The 20,727-nt window shown below is 47.9% G+C and overlaps 1 protein-coding gene across 6 annotated transcripts in view; it reads right to left on the bottom strand.

Annotated features, from left to right (window-relative positions):
- Window positions 1-20,727, bottom strand: part of CHST15 (carbohydrate sulfotransferase 15) — a 96,516-nt gene that overhangs the window by 15,479 nt on the left and 60,310 nt on the right. For all 6 annotated transcript variants that reach the window (XM_064269214.1, XM_003419668.4, XM_064269216.1 and 3 more), the window contains 3 exons: window positions 19,459-19,798; window positions 16,853-16,999; window positions 11,315-11,471 (listed from right to left, as the gene is read on the bottom strand). In XM_064269214.1, coding sequence (XP_064125284.1) covers window positions 11,315-11,471; window positions 16,853-16,999; window positions 19,459-19,798 — 644 coding nt within the window. The remainder of the gene's footprint in view (window positions 1-11,314; window positions 11,472-16,852; window positions 17,000-19,458; window positions 19,799-20,727) is intronic.

The raw sequence follows: 20,727 nt of genomic DNA, 5'->3' as shown, positions 1-20,727 counted from the left end.
CCCCCTCCCGTAGGCTCCTAGTGCATACACGAGCACTCACATCTCCTCGGCCAGGGTCCCCAAGGAGGGGGACACACTTGTGTCCCCCAACTCCCCCTCCTTGTGATGTCTTGCCATCTGGGCCACGTGCAGGGTCTAAATAAAGGTGGTTACAAAAGAAAGCCCAAGCCACTCGCCTCATTAGTCTCCATCTGCTGGCTTCCAAATTCAAATCACTAATCAATAACTGCTCGACCTCTGATAATGGTGTCATCAATGATAATTATATGTATTTTTCCTACCAGGAAAAAAGGCCAGTAACCATGGCTGGGAAAAAGGTCCTTCTGTCTCAATGAATCACAACCGTGAACTTCCCACCGGGAGGCGCCATGGAGCAGGTGTGGCTAGGCCAGCTGACTGGAGGAAGCTTCTAGGACACCTTAGGCCCCAGCGTGTAGGTGACACTGGTGAGGTTCACTACCTGCCTGATGGAACACCCATGTTTGGGCCTAAAAACGTCCAGAGGTGCAGACCTCATCAACCTTCTTCCTGTTGACCTGGGCATTTGGGTGGGGTCTTCTCTTCCCCACTAGATCCTTGAGCACAAGGAGTGTTCTTGGTCTACCTGTTTCTTCTGGAGCATTCAACCACAGTCCTCAGTCAGTGTTCGTGGAACGGAAGGCAGAGCCTCTTGCAGGAATACCAAGCGTCCCTCGTATCTGCCAGCCAGTCACGGCTTACAGGGCCAGTGATCCTGAGAGCAAGCGACTCCACGGGTGAGAACGCTCAGCTGCACAGAGCATATAGGGTCGCTATGAGTCGAAATTGACTCAACGGCAATGGGTTTAAGGCACAGCAGTTAAGAGCTACAACGGCTGCTAACCAAAAGGTCAGCAGTTCAAATTCACCAGTTGCTCCTTCGAAACCCTATGGGGCAGTTCTACTCTGTCCCACAGCGTCACTATGAGTCAAATTGACTCGACAGCAGTGGGTTTGATTTTGGCTTTTTTTAAGGTGCAGTGGTTAAGGGCTAGGAAGGATGCTGACCAAAGGGTCGGCAGTTTGAATTCACCAGCCGCTCCTTGGGAACCACATGAGACTGTTCTATTCTGTCCTATAGGGTCGCTGTCAGTCAGAATCAACTGGATGGCAACGGGTTTTAAGGTTACAGGCATCAGCAAAGTCAGGCCAGGACCCAGGCTGAGGGACCCTCACTGCAGACCAACTGGCAATGCACACCAGGTGTTACAGATTGAACTGCTCCTCCCCAAATGATATGCTGAAGCTCTGACCTACGAATGTGACCTTGTTCAGAAACAGGGTCTTTGAAGATGTTGTCAGTCAATATGAGGTCATACCACAGTGGGGTGGGTCCAAATCCAATCCGAGTGTTGTCCTTATAAAGAGAAGGACCCAGAGACACAGACACAGGGGTAAGTCGGTAGTGTGCATTGGGACACAGACTGGGGTGATGCTGCAGCCGCAAACCAAGGAGCACGGCAGACAAGAGAGGCTTTCCCCGGAGCCTGGGGAGAGCAAGGCCCGGCTGAGGCCCTGAATTCCACCTTCTGGCCTCCAGAACTGTGAGACGATAAATTCCTGTCATTCTAAGACAGAACTCGTGGTGATTTGGTGGTACTTTCTTACAGCAGCCCTGGGACACCAGACAGAGCTGGCCAGCATGTGACATGTACTGTAGACATGAGAGCTGGCCAGGTTGTAACAGGTACTGTAGACATCAGGGCTGGCCAGCGTGACATGTACTACAGACATCAGGGCTGGTCAGTGTGTGACATGTACTGTAGACATCACGGCTGGCCAGGTTGTGACATGTACTGTAGACATTAGGGCTGGCCAGTGTGTGACATGTACTGTAGACATCAGGGCTGGCCAGTGTGTGACATGTACTGTAGACATCAGGGCTGGCCAGCGTGACATGTACTGTCAACATCCCCTCCCCCATCCCTCCAACACCTCCACCTCTCTGGTTGGTCCCAGCACTCCTGGGATGCAGGGTCCTGGCGCTCTACCTGGCTGGCCCAGAGTTGATGCTTAGTACCTCTGCTATCCCAGCCCAGACAGCACAATCTCTCTTTTCACCCAGTTGTTCCTTCTGCAGAGAACCACCCTTTCCAAACAATCCATGTGGGGATACACAGGCCTGCCAATGGCTTTATAAACATTTCCCAAACAAACAAAACAGTGTTGAACACACATGGCATTCCACAAGCGGTTACCCCTGAACAGACTTCATGGAACACCTTACAAAGGCCGGAGCTGTCCTTCTGGGGTCTCCCTCCCTGCCCTGTAGTCTGAGGCCACCCCCTTGTCCCTGGGTGGCTCCACAGTTCAGCCCTATTAAAGTGACCTCATGCCACTCTTCGCACCGGCAGAAAGGTGTGTCCATGACACCCAAACAGGCAGCTTCTGAGACACAAATTGCCCGAATTCACCAAGCAATTACCAGGCAGCTTAAAGACACTCTGCTGCAGTCTTCCTCAAGGCAGATATGTGCAGTTTTTAATCCTCCATAGTCTTAAAAAAGAAAAGGAAAGCATGAGGGCTGGAGTGAGGGAGCAAGGAGGAGGGAGAAATCCAGGTGTGCCTTCTGTCACCTTTGTATTCCAGGGCCCTTTCTCCTCCTCCATCTCTGACCCACAGGGAAGTTCTCCTAGATTCCCTTTGAGATCGTTTATATTAATAAGTAATCTACCTGTGCTGAGGGCCAGTCTGCTTGTTAATACCTGTGCAAGTCTCTAGCAGGGAAAGTGTTGTGTGGTTTTTTTGAGTACCAGGCTCCCCTCTACTGCCTGAGAACACGGATCTACGGAATTAAACGGGGGCTTCCCCAGGTTGAGCCGTTTGGAGAAGGATGTCCAGCACAGGTTGAGTCGCAGGACAGAGTTGCACCTTGAGTCAAAGGCCTATTGTAATTCAAAAGCTCAGTTCAGTCCCCTCCTATCTGTGGTGGTTATTACCCTGGGGCGCCATCTTGCTCTTTGATCTGGAGATGGGTAAACAGAAGCTCAGATGGGCCCAGGCTTAGGCACTTGAAAAACCTGGGGTTCTTACTGTTCACAGAACTCCACAAAACTGGGGAGTCCTGTGCTGATAGCCCACAGTCCAGTCCTAGGCTGAAAAAACCTGCCCAAGGCCACGCCCCTCCCAGGGAAGCCCACATCTGAAGATGGCCAGTGGAAGATGCCTCAATCGTGGACCACTCTGAAGGGTCGCCCCAGCTTAGAGCTCTCTGTGGCTTGGGCTGAGGCCTCTGTTACCATGGCATGACAGCCCAATCCCTCCTCTGTCTGTCTTATCTCCCGTGACCCTACACGTAGGACAGTGCCCATCAACATTCCTCATAATAATCCTCCTGTACCCACATTGGCCATTTCCATCTGTGTCCCAGGGAACTGGCCTAGGTAGGGATAAGAAGCTTGACTTCACATGAGACAACATGGAAGCGAATGCCCTGGCCACTTCTAACCACACAGGTGGATGACAACCCCACTGAGCCCAAGCCTCACCTGCAAACCAGCTATCACAACAGCACTCATGCCTTCATGGAAGATGCAAATGAGGCGATGCCCAGAAAGGCAGAGCCAGGCCTCATAAGTGCTCAATAATGTGTGTTCATTTCACACAGCCTGGCCCTGGCCCCTCGACTCCACGTAACCTCCACGAGGACACAGGCAGGATGGCATTTGCTCTCTGTGTCGGTACCGCGTCTAGCACATCACCATCATGAGTGCTCCAGAAATACTAAGTGAGTGAATAAGCAGGTAATAAATCTGGTAATTACTTGCTACTACAGAGAAGACCTGATAATAATAAACTGAAAAACCAAACTGGCTGCCACTGAGTCAATTCTGACTCACAGCGACCCTATAGGACAGAGTAGAACTGCTCCATAGGGTTTCCAATGAGTGGCTGGTGGATTCGAACTGCTGACCTTTTGGTTAGCAACCGAGCTTTTAACCACTGCACCACCAGGGCTCCCTAATAATAGTAGCTAATGCTTACAAGGTTTTCACTTGGCCAGTGCTATTAAACCATTCTATATATAAGGTCAGAGCCCTGGTGGTGCAGTGGTTAAAGAGCTTGGTTGCTAACCAGAAGGTCAGCAGTTCGAATCCATCAGCTGCTCCTTGGAAACCCTATGGTGTAATTCTACTCTGTCCCATAGGGTCTCTATGAGTCAGAATCGACGGCAACAGGTTTGTTTTCTTGGTTTTTGGTTAACTATGAGGTCGTTTAATTCTCAAAGCCCTTGGGGTAGTATTTCCCCCCACTTCACAGAAGAGGAAAAGAGGCACAGAGAGGTTAAGCAGCTTGCCGGAGGTCACAGAGCTCTGAGTGGCAGAGGTGGGGTCTGAAAAGCCCTCTGGGCCCCAAGGCTGTGTTCCTATTGCCTTGATCCTGCAGCCCCCCGTCACTGCCACACAGCCCACTGCACACTCTCCTGACAGAAAGAAACCAAAGAAAGCAGACTTCCTGTCCAAACATTCAGGCCCGATCATTGCTGGGTCCAAATGACAAACTGCGTATATACATGGATGCATTTCATTAAGAGCCTCGTTCTGTTCATGGTTTATAGTCATAAATAGATTAATTATTTAACCAGTTCAGTGGGTTGTTTAAAAAATCCGTTTATATAAGCAGAGGAAGAAAACAACTACAGGTTCCAAGGCTTAAGGGGTTTGGGTTGAAATCTCATTCTAATTCTTAACTGAGCTGAGTTCTCCTTCCCTCTTGACTCATCATCATAAAACGTGGAAACAACCCATTCCTGGTGTCGGTTTCTGTACACAGAAGGCTACAGGCAGAATTAAAACCAGAACACAGGCCCTGTATAACCCCTAACAGATGGCGCAAGATCCCTCCAAATGTCCCCCGAAAGAAAGAAGTGTGCCACTAGGCAGGAGGGGTCAGCACAGGCCAGCCATTTGTTCACATCCAACCGGTGCTGTAACAGCCTCTGAGTTAAGAGGCCAACTCCATCAACCAGCTCACATGTGAAGAGGCAGGAGGCTACTGTCAGAAACATTGGAAAAGAACAGTCTTCTCCCCTTAAGAATCGGATTAAATGAAGACAAATCCTGCTTGTAATTGGCAGCTTCTTTTTAATTAACTGAATCAATTTAGTGTAGACATACTTTAGTATTAAATTCTTATAATCTCCTGCACAAAGAAATGCAAAGGATGAATTCTTGGCTGGCCCCTTGGGCCAGCGACCATCCCATCCACTTCCTTCCATCACGCCTCTGTTTTCCTCCAGAATGAAAAAAAAAAAAAAGGACTAATTGGTTGCATACCTCTCTGGACACTCAAATGCAATTGATGTGACTTTGTTTACAACTCCAACGGGTCAGGGGTGGTTCAGTGGTAGAATTCTTGCCTTCTATGATTTTTTTTTATGCAGGAGACCTGGGTTCGATTCCCACCCCACGCACCTTGTGCGCAGCCACCGCTATCTGTCAGTCGTGTGTGGAGGTTTGTGTGTTGCTGTGATGCTGCACAGGTTTCAAAAGAGCTTCCAGGCTATGACAAAACTAGGAAGAATGGCCTGGTAATCAACTTCCAAAAGAGAGCCAATGAAAAACCATATGGATCACCATGGTCTGATCCCACTGTCCATGAGGTCACCATGAGTCGGTGGCTGACTCAACGGCATATGAAAACAACAATTCCAACATTTTTAAACCCCCTACATTTGACTTATTATCTAAATGTGAACATAGAACTAGAAATAAATTTTTTTTCTCTCCAGGCCAAACTGTAGAAGGAAAAGAACAATTTGGCCCAATCCAACCAGCAGTGAGCAGCCCAAGGAATCTCCCACTTGCAGAAGTTCAAGGTCATGGATGACTGACACAGGCAAATGGCCCAGGATCCAGTTATACTAATGAGCTTGGAATTACACTTGGGCTTGGAGCTTCTTGTTTCTTTGAGAGTGGCCTAAACACACAAAATTTATCATCTTATCTGTCTGGGATGGGGAGGGCGCCAGCCATTTCACACAGGCCATGAGCCATGAATCTCAAAAAAGAAGAAATTCCTATTGTTACATATTTTTATACGTACTTAAAAAGCGATGAAGCAGCTGCTGCTGTCAGAAACACACACAGAAAATACATGCGTAAAACACGTGCTCCACTGTGCATGTGGAGACCAGCTGCTGGTGGTGGAGACATGCTGGGCGTTCCTCTTCTCCCAGCTGCGGGGCAGGGCCCCAGTTTCCGGGAGGACCAGGGAGGGGAACAGAGAGAATAGGTGTGGCAGGTGACTTCTAAAATGGCCCTTAATGATCTTACTCCCTGGTATTCACACTATGTAGTCCCCTCCCCTTGAGTGTGGGCTGGACCTGGTGACTTGCTTGTAACCAACAGAATATGGCAAAAGTGATACAACATCACTTTATGATTTGGTTACAAAAGACTGTGATTCCTGACTTGCTGGCAGACTCTCTCCCTTGCGGTGTTGATGAAGCAAGCTGCTATGTTGGAGAGGCCCACATGGCAAGGCACTAAGGATAGCCTCCATTCAACAGCCCACAAAGAATAGAACTTCGCATTCCAACAGCTGTTGAGGAACCAAATTCTGCCAACAGCCACATGAGCTTGGAGTGGATCCTTCTCCAGGCAAGCATTCAGATGAGACCTCCACCCTGGCCAACATCTTGACTGCAGCCTGCAAGAGACCTTGAAGAGGAGGACCTGGCTACCCTGACCCACAGAAACTATGAAATGATAAATGTGTGTAGTTTTCAACTGCTACATTTTCGGGTTATCTGTTACACAGCAATTGATAACTGATACAGCAAGCAACCCCATGACTGGGTTGTTGCTGTTAGCTGTCATCAAGTCCAGTATGATTCATAGTGATCTTATGTACAAAAGAACAAAACACTGTACAATGCTGCATCATCCTTACAATCACCAGCATGTCTGTGTCCACCATTGTGGCTATTGTGCCAATTCATTTCATCACAGGTCCTCCTTGCCCCCACTAACCCTCTACTTCACCAAACACAATGTCCTCCTCCAACGACTGTTCTCTCCTCGTGATGTGTCCAACGCATGCCAGTGGGACAATGTACTGTTGTGATCTATAGTTTTCATTGGCTAATTTTCAGGAGCAGATCACCAGGCTTTTCTTCCTAGTCTACCTTAGTTTGGAAGCTCCTCTGAAACCTGTCCACCACGGGTGACCCTGCTGGTATTCGAAATACCAGCAGCATAGCTTCCAGCACCACAGCAACACACAAGCCACCACGGTACCACAAACTGAAGGATGGGACAACGGCTCCGTGATACACGATCTGTGTGGCAGCCTGCTCTACTCCTTTTCAGCACAAATTTGTCGTGCCAGAATCAATGCCTCACTTCTCTGGCAACATGCAACTCCCAGAGGGCAGGCATGGGGTGTCCTTCATAAGTCACAATGGTGTGTTTGCTCAGCATCTGGCCCAGTTTGGTAGGGGCTTAATAAATACTGAATCAATGAACTATTTCTGCTAAGTTGAGGACTAGGAAGGCAAGAAACCTTCACTTCCAATTCTTAGCATAAATAGAAGTTTTGTTCTAATAAAAAGAAAAGAAACCTCATGACGACCACTTGGGATACCACGTCATGAACCAAGAGTCTCTGTACAAGATGGCACCCTTGGCTGGGACCTCATTTCTGGATCAGCTGTCTGAACCTGGACGGCTCCAGCCACCCTCCCTGTTCAAAGTCTTCCCTTCACGGTGCTCCTGTCCTGAGGTAGAAACAGAACTCTGGGAAGAAAAAGGCACATGTGGGGAACCTGGTGCCACTCTTCAGCAAGACAGTGTGTTCTTGCCGTTCTCTCTGCTCAGTGTGGTTCTGTCCTTTATTTGCCTGACGAACTCAGTTCATCCTATAGCACCCTGCAGGCCCCTCTAGGACAGTCTTCCTGGGCCTCCCACACGGAGCTCACTTTCTCTTCAGCACCCTCTCTCTCCTTCCATAAGGCTCTTGATGAATCTGTGGGACCAAAACATATCACAGCCATGCCTGTCTCTCTGGCTAGCCCTGTAACCCCACGGCTGAGACCAGGCTGGCATGTTTGCACATGCCTAGCACAGTCATTATGCTAAGTCCAGAGACAGACCAGCTCCTATTTCTCTGGCCCATAGAGCTACAGACAGCCCAGTTTGCCTCTCTTCATGGCCCTCCGAAGTGGAGGCCAGCCTGACCCTCCTCAGAATGAGGCCTAGGGAGGTGTGAAAGAAAGTCACTCCTGAGAAGACGTTCCAGCCTTGTGAACTTCAGCTAAGGACAGCTTCAGGGAGGGGGCAAAGCAGCTGTGAAAACACCTCAGCAGGCGGCGAGGGGCGGGCACAGTCACTGGGCCTTTCCCCCTGAGGCTGACAGTTATGTAACCGTGTCTACATGGGAGCACCACTGGTTTGTATCAACTGTCCTCTCTCTGAAAGAGACCAGCCGACTCCGTGAGGAAAGGGACAAGTCCTGGCCTCCGAGTGTGTGGGAACCACCAGGTAGGAAATGGGGAGCTGCCCCAGGGCCAGAACAGAGGGAAGAAAGGATTCCTGAGGCTGGACGGCATACAGAAAGCAGAGACTGAAAGCATACACCGAAAGGTGAGAGCCAGACAGCATGGCCCCGACGGAGCAAACGTGTGTTCAAGCAGCTTAATGGAGGCTGGGGTAGGGGTTGAGGGAGGGGGTGATCCAGCTATTCAATGGGGTCTGTTCTGAGAACTCCAAAAAGGGTGCACACAGAGATAAATTCAGGGACAAATGACCAGGGCCACCTTAAAGCCATTTGAGGTCAACATTGTTAAATGAAAGAAGCATACTTTTAAAACCGTATATTCACACAACTGAGTTCTCTCACACTCTCTCTCTCTCTCCTCCTGTCTCTCTCACACACTTCCTCAGTATATTTATCTGCAAAGAAAAAAAATGTGAAAAAAAAAAAACCAAAATATAAATAATATTTAACTCTGAGTAGGAGATTATAGGTGTTTTTAAAAATGTTTCCTTTGTAGTTTTCTACTGTATTATCTACAATTTCCACAACAAACACGCATTATTTTTATAACTGGCAAGTATGTGGGGCCGGAGGGGCAGGCCATCTGAGGAAGGAATGGGGGCTGGGGGTTAAGCCTGAAGGAAAAAAGACACAAAGGGCCAAGGCCGCTGTCTTTGTGTATCAGGCAGGCTCTCGAAGGCTAAGACTTGGTCTGTGGGGAAGAAACAGAACTAATGTGCGGACGCTCCCCAAAGACAGACCTGGACTCGAAATAAGGAAGAACTTTCTCTCAGAGCTGGAAGGGTCATCTTGGGTCCTGGAACAGACTGGGGGCCCATATCTCTGATGTGGTGGTATTGGGGGGCGGGGGTTGGGTGAAATGATTTTTCCAAGATTCTGCAGCCCCTGCAGGCATCACGATGATTCCAGCATTGCCAGGCACTGGCCAGGCTACCTCAGCGCTGGCTGTTTAATAACCTGCCACTCTGCCTCCTCCATATTGGGCCAGCCCTGATCTTTAAGACAAAGTGGCTCTCTTCTACTTCTCTCCCTTTTGGTTTCTCAGGAAAAGCCTGAGATTCACAGGCAGAGCTAACAAGGACCCAAAGCTGCTAATCAACGGGAGATACAGAATTCTAGGAGTTAACAACAGCAAACCCCCCACACACATACCAGTGTTTCCCAAGTCCTGACAAAATCGAAGGACTCCTCCCATGTCCCCAGGTTAGATTCACCAGACGCTGAAGGCCCAAGGGTCAGAATGGCTAAGAAAACAATCCACAATTTGTTTAAACACAGTATGGATTGCCCGAAGAATAACATTTACATAAGAAATAGCAGTAATATTGCAAGTTAAGTTTGTTTATTTAAAAAAGAGAGAGAAAGGCAAAATCTTGTTGGTGATGAGAAAAAAGACTGCTCTACAAAATTCTGTTTCCCTAAGGACATGGACAAACCTTGAAAACATGATGCTAAATGAACTAAGTCAGACATAAAGGGACAAACAGTGTACTGAGAAACTGTTTTAGCTCCCCTGGAATCCAGATTTCTGGCTTTCATGGAAGTTGGGGTAACCCACAAAGGCCCTTAGGTGTCCTTTTGAACCTTGAGCCTTGAAAAAACTAGTTCCTGAAAGCACTTTTCAGTCAAAGAAACTAGTAAGACTGAAGAATTCAGTCAGTTTTGGGGTACAGACTCTGGGGGCAGACTTGGAGCTACGTGCAATGGTTAAGGCTCTGTGTCAACTTGGCTGGGCGTGCTTCTCAGAGGTTTGGCTGTTATGATGTAGTCTGCAATCATGTAATGATGTAATCACCCCCACGATGAGATCTGCTACCAGCAGCCCATCAGCTGAAAGGCTGTTTCCTTGGGGTTGTGCCCTGCATCCAATATATATGAACTTTCTGGCAAAGCTTGCTGGTTTTTGCGCTGCTCCGGATCCTGCACTCGGCTTGTCATCATTTGACCTCCAGTTCTTGGGACTTGAGCCAACAGCCTACTGTCTGACCTGCAATCTTGGATTGGTCAGCCTCTGCAGCCCACAAGCCTCCCATCTGACCTACCAGTGTTTGGTTTGTCAACCTCTGCATCCCATGAGCCAACAGCCTGCCATCTGACCTGCTGAGCTTGAATTTGTCAGCCCCTGCAGCTATGTGAGTCAAGTGAAGCCTCCAGCCTGCTGCCTGTCTCACAGACTTGAGGCTTTCTGTTAAACAATTTGCAAAGAATATATATTTAATTAACTTCATTTTTTATTATTGGCTTGATATGATTTTTGTTTTAACAGTATGAGCCCACTTATATGAAATATCTAGAACAGGCAAATGCATAGAGTTTATCAGTGCTCACCAGGGGCAGGAGGGAGGAGGGAACTGGAGGCAATGCTGAAGGGCCCCGAGTCCCTGTTGGGGTGACAGAACACTCTTGGAAATGGATAGAGGTGATGGTGAATGTGATATAACGTCACTGAATAGTACACTTAAAAATGGTTAATGTGGCAAACTTTTTTTTAATATAGATTTTACCAAAATAAATGTTTTTCAATGGGCTTTTCCTTGAGAAGAACCAAGCTGGGTCTATAAGAAGTCCCGCCTCTGACGGCACATGTACTCACTATCAGGTTCGCCAGCATCTTACCAGAGCAAGCTGAAGATTTCACCAGTATCTGAACAATTGGATAGGTTTTTTACCTCTGTTTTTATGTTTCTGTGTTAATAGGTTGGTTCAGTAATAAACATATGAGATCTTTTATTTGGGGGAAAAAGGGAGGGAGGAAGGGAAAAAAACTGCCTGTTCCTTTCAGTCCTACTACACTCACCTCTCCACGGGATCCCTGAGCATGACGATCAGCTTGGCGTGGGGCTGGAGGGCGTGGATGAAGTCCTGGATCAGAAATGGTGGCTCGCCATCCGTACTGTTTTCATAGAAGAAGGTCCAGGCATTGTTATCCCACATCGTGGACGCGCTGGCCTCCCCTGGAGATGGAAGCACCGCACATGAGCAATTGCTAGGGTATTGGCTGTCATCGAGTGCCCAGGGGAAAACTACCCATGAGTTACGGAGGGCATAACTGGTTCCAGGATCCCATCTCTTAAATAGCCGTGGCCCCGAGCCAGTCATCCAACGCTGGCTGGTGGGATTCCAGAAGAGGGGGGCTGAAGACCACCTGCTGTCACAGAGACACAACCCAAAGACCTCTGTCTGGAACTCGAGGTGGTCTACACCACACCAAGGGTCCCTCGTCCCCCAGCTCCTCTCTCCTACATGAGCACAAAAGCTTTCCCAGCATCGGGCCTCCCAATCTCCCAAGAGTTCACTTTGTTCATGGCATGCAACTATGTGGCAATTTAAGGGCCCACCAGGAATGCACTAGGTGATTTTCTTCAGAATGCATCAGGGGCAAAGGAGTGGGGAAGTGAACCCTCAATAGGAATTCAGATACAACCTGCATGGGTCTTTCCTTGAAACAGTAACAAGTTAGTCACAGGAAAACTTGGGACGAGGTGAAAAGGAAGTCTTTGCCTGAAGGCTCACAGGAACTCAGTCTCAGATTCTTTACCCCACACAGTCACCTACCCATTGCCCTATACAACCAAGCCAAACCCACTGCCATCAAGTTGATTTCAACTCGTAGCAACCCTATAGGACAGAGTAGAATTGCCGTATAGAGTTTCCAAGGAGTGCCTGGTGGATTCAAACTGCTGACCCTTTGGTTAGCAGTCGTAGCACTTAACCACTACACCACCAGGGTTTCCATATATATATATACACACACACATATATACCCACTGCCCCACATGGTCACCTACCCCATGGCCCCACACAACCACATACCCCATTACCCGACATGGTCACCTATCACCCCACACAACCACCTACTTATCTATCACCTACCTATCACCTACACGGTCTCTGACCCCATCACCCTGCACACGGCTGGCACTCAATCAGTGCTGACTTGGAGGACAGGGGCTTGGCTCTAGCCCCTGTTTTATCATGACCCACATGACTGATGAGTGAACATTTTAAACACACCATCTAGGACGGGGAAAAGGCCAAGACGCAGACGTTCTCAACAACACAGAACTTTCTCAGATAATTGCACGAATTCCTTTTTTTAGGACAATCTCCAGAGATTTAGAAAGAAAGGCAAATCAATCAATCAATTACACACTACTTTCTCGACATTTTACGCAGGACAATACAACTCAAAGTCCCTTACTCAGGGAAAATGTGAGTCAGAAGATTAAGTGTCTTTGATCAGTGATAAGGGCATCACAATAATACAGGAAGTTGACAGAGTCCTATTTATTCTACTGGATGTAATTACATCCAGGTGAACAGTTCTGCTCCAGTCTTTTTTTTTTTTAAAGAGACAATACCCTAGGATATAGAAAAGACAGATCAATCAGGAGTCCTTTGAAAGTTCTACTCACGATGAATAAGGAAATATGAAAGACAAGTATCTAAAAGAAAATTGTCACAACTTCTGTTCAATCTCAAAAAATAACTGATTTTACAACCACAGAAGCTTTTTTTCATCCATCTGTTCATTTATCCACCCACCTATCCATCCATTCACTTATCCATTTACCTACCCACCCACCCATCCATCCACCCACCTACCCATCCACCTACCCACCCATCCACCCACCTACCCACCCATCCACCCACCTACCCACCCATCCATCTGCTCACCTACCCATCCATCCATCCACTCATCTACCCATCCATCCATCCATCCACCCACCTACCCATCCATCTATCCATCCATCCATCCATCCACTCACCTACCCATCCACCCCTCCACTCACCTACCCACCCATCCATCTGCTCACCTACCCATCCATCCATCCATCCACCCACCTACCCATCCATCTATCCATCCATCCATCCACCCACCTACCCACTCATCCATCCACCCATCCACTCATCCACCCATCCATCCATCTACCCAGTTCTTATTTGGCATCTAATATGGCACTGTGTTTGGGTTTGGGGATATATGAGTGACACAAGATAGACATGGCTCTTCCCTCCTTGAACCTCACAATCAAGGGGAAGACAGACAATGCAACAAGTAAGCCCAGCACCACTCGAGGGTGCTGTCCCAGGGCAGGGTGCCATGGGAGCAGAACCAGGAGCTTTCCAACATGTCTGAAGCTCTTGTGTGACTCCAGCTGTTAGCAAAGACCACTGAGGAACAGGCCTCTCTGGTCCTGGGGCCCAAGATGATTAAGAAACTTACACCTCTAACAAGCATCTAACCAGAGGAAGAGAGGCTTAGCTAAATCATATTTCAGGGCTGAGAGGAGTTGGGAACTGATCTGGTGCGATAAACCCATTTTATAGATGCACACACTGAGTTCAGGAACACAAAGACTGCCTTGTCATATTGCAAAGACTTACCTGTAGTACAGTCAGGGGTACGTCCCAGCTCTCCACAGGCCTCTCCACCCTGCTTATCCCACCACAACGCCACCATACAACTCACCAAAATTTGTGTTAGGTAAATTGAAGCATCAAAAGAAGATAGAATGAATACACAGAGTCACTGTACCAAAAAGATTTGGCCGACATTCAGTCACTTCAGGAAGTAGCATGCGATCAAGAACCAACAGCACTGAACGAAGAAGTCAAACTGCACCAAAGGCATTGGCAAAAATGAGGCTCCAGGAATATCAATTGAGATGTTTTAACAAATGGATGCAACCCTGGAGGCACTCACAGGTGTATGCCAAAAAAATCTGGAAGACAGCTACCTGGCCAACCGACTGGAAGAGATCCATATTTGTGCCCATTCCAAAGACGGATGATCCAGCAGAATGCAGAAATTATAGAACAATATCATTAATATCACATGCAAGTAAATTTTGCTAAAGATCATTCAAAAGCAGTTGCAGCAGTACATCGACAGAACTGCCAGAATTTCAAGCCAGATTCAGAAGAGGACGTGGAAGTGGGGATATCACTGCTGATTGCAGGTAGATCTTGGCTAAAAGCACAGAATACCAGAAAGATGTTTACCCGTGTTTTATTGACTATGTAAATGCATTCGACTGTGTGGATCATAACAAATTACGGATAACATTGCAAGGAATGGGAATTGAAAGCATTTAATTGTGCTCATGAGGAATCTGACCAAGAGGCAGTTGTTCCAACAGAACAAGGGGATACTGTGTGGTTTAAAGTCAGGAAAGGTGCATGTTAGGGTTGTATCCTTTCACCATGCTTATTCAATCTGTATGCTGAGCAAACAATCTGAGAAGCTGGACCATATGAAGAAGAACGCAGTATCAGGGCTGGAGGAAGACTCTTTAACAACCTGCAATATGCAGATGACATAACCTTACTTGCTAAAATCAAAGAGGACTTGAAGCACTTACCAATGAATATCAAAGACTACAGTTTTCAGTATGTGAATTGGACCTCAACATAAAGAAAACAAAAATCCTCACAACCGGACCAATAAGCAACAGCATGATAAACGGAGAAAAGACTGAAGTTATCAAGGATTTCATTTTACTTGGATCCATAATCAAAGCCCAGGGAAGCTGTAGTCAAGAAATCAAAGGTCCTATTACATTGGGCAAACCTGCTGCAAAAGACCTCTTTTAACTGTTAAAAAGCAAAGATGTCACCTTGAGGATGAAGGTGGGCCCTGGCCCAAGACAGGGTATTTGCAATTGCCTCATATGCATGTGAAAGTTGGACAATGAATAAGAAAGAATGAAGATTTGATGCCTTTGAATTATGGTGTTGGCAAAGAATGTTGACTATACCACGGACTACCAGAAGAATGAACAAATCTGTTCTGGAGGAAGTCCAGCTAGAATGCTCCTTAGAAACAAGGATGAAGAGACTTTGTCTCACGTACTTTGAACATGTTAACAAGAGGGATCAGTCCCTGGAGAAGATCATCATGCTTGGTAAAGTAGAGGGTCAGCAAGGAAAAGGAAGGCCCTCAAGGTGATGGACTGACACAGTGGCTTGGAACAAGGGGCTCAAACATAGCAATGATCATGAGGATGGCCCAGAATGGCAGCGTTTTGTTCTGTTGTTGATAAGGTCGCTATGAGTTGGAACCCACTCAATGGCACTTAACAACACAACAACAATTTCATTCTTTCTTCTTTTTTTAATCTGTTTTTGTTGGGTGCTATGTAGTCGATTTCAACTCAGAGCAACCCCATGTGACAGAACAGAAGTGACCCGTAAGTTTTCCTAAGGTTACAATCTTTACAAAACAGATCACCAGGTCTTTCTCCTGCAGAGCCACTGGGTGGGTTCAAACTGCCAACCTTTTGGTTAGCAGTCAAGCTATTAATTAAAATTAGGAAACCAAACTAAGGCTTTCCCTTTTCATGCCTTGTCTTTGTCTCCGTGTCCTGGCCCTAGGGTGCATACTTTTAGCTTTTTCATAAGAACGTTCAATTTTCCCAGAGACATATGGGGTGAGAGTCACACTCAAATATTAATTAGACTTGGGACTAGGGGTGTTTAGACCCTCAAAGCTGCAGGAGAACAGCAACTAGCCAGTTCATACCCGGGGTGGGGCACGATCTCACCTGGCTCGCAGTAACCTTGAATAAATAAACCTGGGCATAGGTACGTAAGCGTGTGCCGTTGGACACAAGCGTCACAGGTAAAGACCAATTTAAGCAAAACATGATTTCGTTTCTCTCTTTCAGGAGGGAATAAGTGAATAAGCATCTCCTACTACGCTGAATCCAGTAAAAGTGTAAAAATATGTATTTTTTTTACATAACAATATTATATATATTTTAATGATTATAAACCAGACCACCTCATCTTCAATATCTAAAGACATTAAGTTGACAAGGGCTAGGCTTTTTAAACAGCAAACAGTCACAGAAGATGTCTCAGGGCCTGGTCTTCCCAGGAGAAGCTCCCTCTGGTCCCAACCACCAGGGCTTATAAAAGCCTCAAGTATTAAATTGACGACTCATCAGTTAATCGCATTTATGATCCTACAACCAAGCTTACTCAGATCAGTAGGTCGTAAAAAGTCAAGTATGAGTGCTTAAACGAAAATAGGAGTGTCCAAAGAAACGGTAACTTGAAAAAAAAAATATCCCCATCAGCTGTGCTTGAGTCTCCACGTCATTAGAAAACCCACTAAGCATTTCTGCTTTAAAGAAGTTGTACCAGTGACGTGAACGTTTTAGGCAGGTGTGAGGCTGACAGCCAGGTGGGGACGTGGACACTCAACAGATGTCTACAGCCATCCTGCAAATGTTTTGCAGGTGAAGCAAAGCTGGGCCTGGCCAGGCACATGAGCAGGGCCCACTGGGAAGGCCATCCCACCCTGGTGGGAGCTACACAAAAGCCATACCAATAATGATTTTATTCATCTTGCTCTGCTCCTTCGAAGAGCTGGCCTGCAGTCCTTGATGAATTTGGTGTGCAGCCAAGTCAAAGAGGTCCAGATAATCTTCCACAGGGTAGCGGTCTCGGAGTCCATCTCTCAGGCGGACGATTCCTAGGAGAACCAAGATGGGCGAGTTACTGAAGACCAAGTTGCTATCACTCGGGCAGCGGCCTCCAGGAGTGACCAGAGAAGGCTGGAAAGGCGCAAGGATACACCAGCAAAAGGTTCAGCCCAGGTAAGTGAGGGGAGCTAAGGGGGCTGGCCTCTGTAAACTGGCTGCCTTCTTTTAACCAATGAATGTCTTAAGTGGTGGAAGACAACACCGTGAAACCAGGTCCTTGTTGCTGTCTTGTTCCGACTCTGGGCAACCCCATGTGGTTTTCCTGACTGTAATCTTCACAGAAGCAGATTGACAGCCCTTTTCTTCTGTGACGCCGCTGGGTGGGTTTGAACCGCCAACCTCTGGTTATCTGTGCAAACCGTTTGCGCCACCCAAGGCCCTTTTAAATTGTGTAGGAGCAGTTCAAAGGATGGTAAACCTATTCAAGGACTACAGTAAAAACTGCAAAAGCCGGATGGCGGAAACCTGTCAGAGAAGGAAAACACAAATATTTTCCACGAAAATGAATGATAGAAGAGTGGTACGACTGCACCTTGTCAAGGATGGAAAACTCAAGAGACCCCAGAAAATAAGGCAATCTCATCAAGTTCTGGCTCTCACAGGTTTCACTGTAAACATACTTCCATTGGAGGTCCAGTGAGTTGGGGCTGGTCAACATGTGCACCGAGTGAGACCCTCAATGGCCAGGACTCAGTGCCACCCAGGATACACACTGTCATATCAAAAAGGAAAAGGGGAGGAAGGCAGCCACCTAGGACAGCAGCATCCTCAGAGCCTCAGGATTCATCCTCCTTCCTCAATGCCCAAGCTATATCTTTCTGAGGTTCTGCATCTGACCTCTTCCATCAGTTGCCCACTCATCCCAACAATAAGGGGACTGGACCGTCCCCATGACAGACGGTTGGGTTAAACTCATTAGTTGTTCTGGTATCTGCCACATAGAGCCAAAATGAGAAACCGTGGTGGCATAGCGGTTTAGCACTATGGCTGCTAACCAAAAGGTCGGCGGTTCAAATCCACCAGGTGCTCCTTGGAAACTCTACGGAGCAGCTCTACTCTGTCCTATAGGGTTGCTATGAGTCGGAACCAACTCAACGGCAATGGCTCTTTTTTTTTTTTAGAGCCAAAATGTACATTTTGCCTTAAAATGGGTAAATTTTACTTTCAGACTTATATACACACCACAGTGACCCAAGTTTAAGGGAAAGTGGAGAGCGCCCATGACGCAGGCAAGAGGCTGCAGGTTGCACAAAGGTGATAGACAGTTGATTCAGAGGCACACCCCTGCTCCCCCTCCTCCCTGCCCGTGGGACACTGGTTTTCATTACAGGAAAATAGAAAACCTTTAAGGGGAGAGCCCTCTATAGCAGGAGAGTGTGTTCCGACACGTATGGCAAGGAAGCACTGGCCCGACAGCTGTGGTCACTAAGAGCAGTTTACACTTCTCTTCCCTCCAAGAGAAACATCCAACGGGTCAAACACCCGATCCCATCAGGAGACACATTAGGGGCTGGCCTAAACTTATGTTCTACCAAGGAGCTTTGAAGATGCCTTTCTTAGCCACCTGAGACCTTTGCATGGGAAACACCCAGAGACCGTCCACCTCTGGCCAACGCCAGGCCATTTGTCATCTCAGTCTGGGTGACCAAATGTCTCCTGGTAGAAGGGAAAGGTCAGGGAGAGGAAACAATGATGCGAGGTGCCCGGAGGTGGGGGTGGGGCAAAACCAGACTGCAGGGGGCATCCCTGGGGACAGGGGTGCTGGGAGCAAGGTCCCGCAGAATGATCTCCTTCTGGTTTTCACACCCACCCTGCAAGGCAGATGGGGCAGGCCAGAGAAGCTGAGCCCTGCAGTGAAGCGTGCTCATGGTCCTTTGGCAGAGTGAGGGAGGGAGCTGAAACTCGGCCATATGCAGAGGGTTTTTTCCTTCTCTCCCTCCCAGAATGGGGGCTCTGGCCTCAAAAGCACAGAGCTGGGAGCGGACACCCCCAGATAAACACACCTCTTCTTGCAGCCCACCCACCTGGCACTGCGAACTTCCTACTCAAGGCTGGTACCGTGTACCAGGGCTCTCAGGGGCAAGAAGAGCTGCTGATTTCTGTGCTGTTCCCCCTGCTCTGTACACAGCTGGTACTCCATAAGTGCTCACTGGTGGTTGGGCACTGGGTTTCAGCCAGTTGGATCTTTACCTGTGGGGCCTTTCCCTCACACAGGAACCATCTAACCTCTTGGTCTCTTGGGATGTTTTCTCGTCTCATCTGCCCCATCTCCCTCACAGAGCAGTGGCCCAGAGCCCAGCACAGAGCCTGGCACACAGCAGGCTCCCCCACACCCCAAGCTCCAAATGCCTGCTGAATGAATGAGGTAACAGGAAGCTCTGTGAAGCAGTGAAAGGCCCCTATGCTTGCCAGGCCTCCCTCACTTTCGCTGGGACCTGCCCTCACTTACCAAACCGCTTCCGGGTCCACCAGTGGGGCTCTTTGATGGCGGAGAACTTCACCTCAGGGTGCAGCCGCAGGCGGTCGTAGAGGTCGGTGGTGCCGCACTTGGGCTGCCCGATGATGTAGAAGTGGGGCAGGCAGCGCAGGCGGAAGTGCTTGCCATTGGTGTGGGACAGGTGGCCCCAGAAGGCCTTTCGAAGGGCATCGAAGGTGGATCGGAACCTTCTGGAGTAGAGCACGTAGGAGTTGGTCAGGTAGGGGTCAGTAGTGTTCCTGCCCACAAACTCCTCATACCAGCATGGGCTCTTACTCTTTGGGAGAAATTTACTGGGGATTACTGAGAACATCTGCAACAAAAGAGAGAGACAGACACAAACACATTGTAACCACAATATGACACATCCTAATATTTATTGCAATGTCCAAATTCAAAATATCATTTGATAATGATTAAATACTAAATAAAGCAAAAACAGGCAGGGACTCTCCTTTTCTCAAAATAAAAATAAAATTTGGAGAGAATGAAGATAAAAGTTTAATTAAAATCCATTCTCCCATTGATTTGGAAAAGGAGAGCAAGAATGGCTGCACATCTTGAAGCATGCAGGCAGCGTAACTGAATTGTACACGGACGAGTCATTGAAATGGCGTGTTTTCCTGGTGCTGCGTGGAAGGGCAGGGCTGCGGAATCCAGCTCGACCTCGCTTGCCTGCCCCCGCCCTGCCTCACGGACAGCGTCGGTGGTGGCAGGGACCTGTGACCAAGTGGGACCGCCTCCGCTTGCTGCCCTGGTGTTCTGCCTCATGTCCGGCCTTCCCCATGGCAGGGAGGGCTGTCCCGTCCGCTGCACCGTGAGCCACCCACCACAGTAAAAAAAAATCCATTCCACAGTGACTGACCTTACACACACACCGAGAGAGAGAGAGAGAAAGAAATCTAATTAAATTAAACAGCTGGAATCTTTTTACTTGTTGGATATTTAAATGGTCCTTAGAGACAAAAATACTAATTAGGACGGAATAGAAAGAGGAAATCAAATGGAACCCAAACTTTAAAATTGCAAACAACAGTGACCTGCAAGAGCAAACTTGAACCACTACGATCACACGTCAGGCACGCAGTCCTGGAATGCAGTTATGAGAAGACGGTCCTTGAGCATTTCTAGCTGTGCCATGAAGGCCGTGAGTCTCCTTGGTGTTGATTTGTAAGGCTGTCCAACGATCCTTGTTAAAACCAAACCAAATCCATTGCGGTTGATTCCAACTCATAACGACCC

This window comes from Loxodonta africana, chromosome 16 (genome assembly GCF_030014295.1).
Source record: "Loxodonta africana isolate mLoxAfr1 chromosome 16, mLoxAfr1.hap2, whole genome shotgun sequence".
NCBI classification, from domain to species: domain Eukaryota; kingdom Metazoa; phylum Chordata; class Mammalia; order Proboscidea; family Elephantidae; genus Loxodonta; species Loxodonta africana.
The sequence above is the reverse complement of the archived record's forward strand: the minus strand, read 5'-3'. Positions and strand labels throughout refer to the sequence as shown.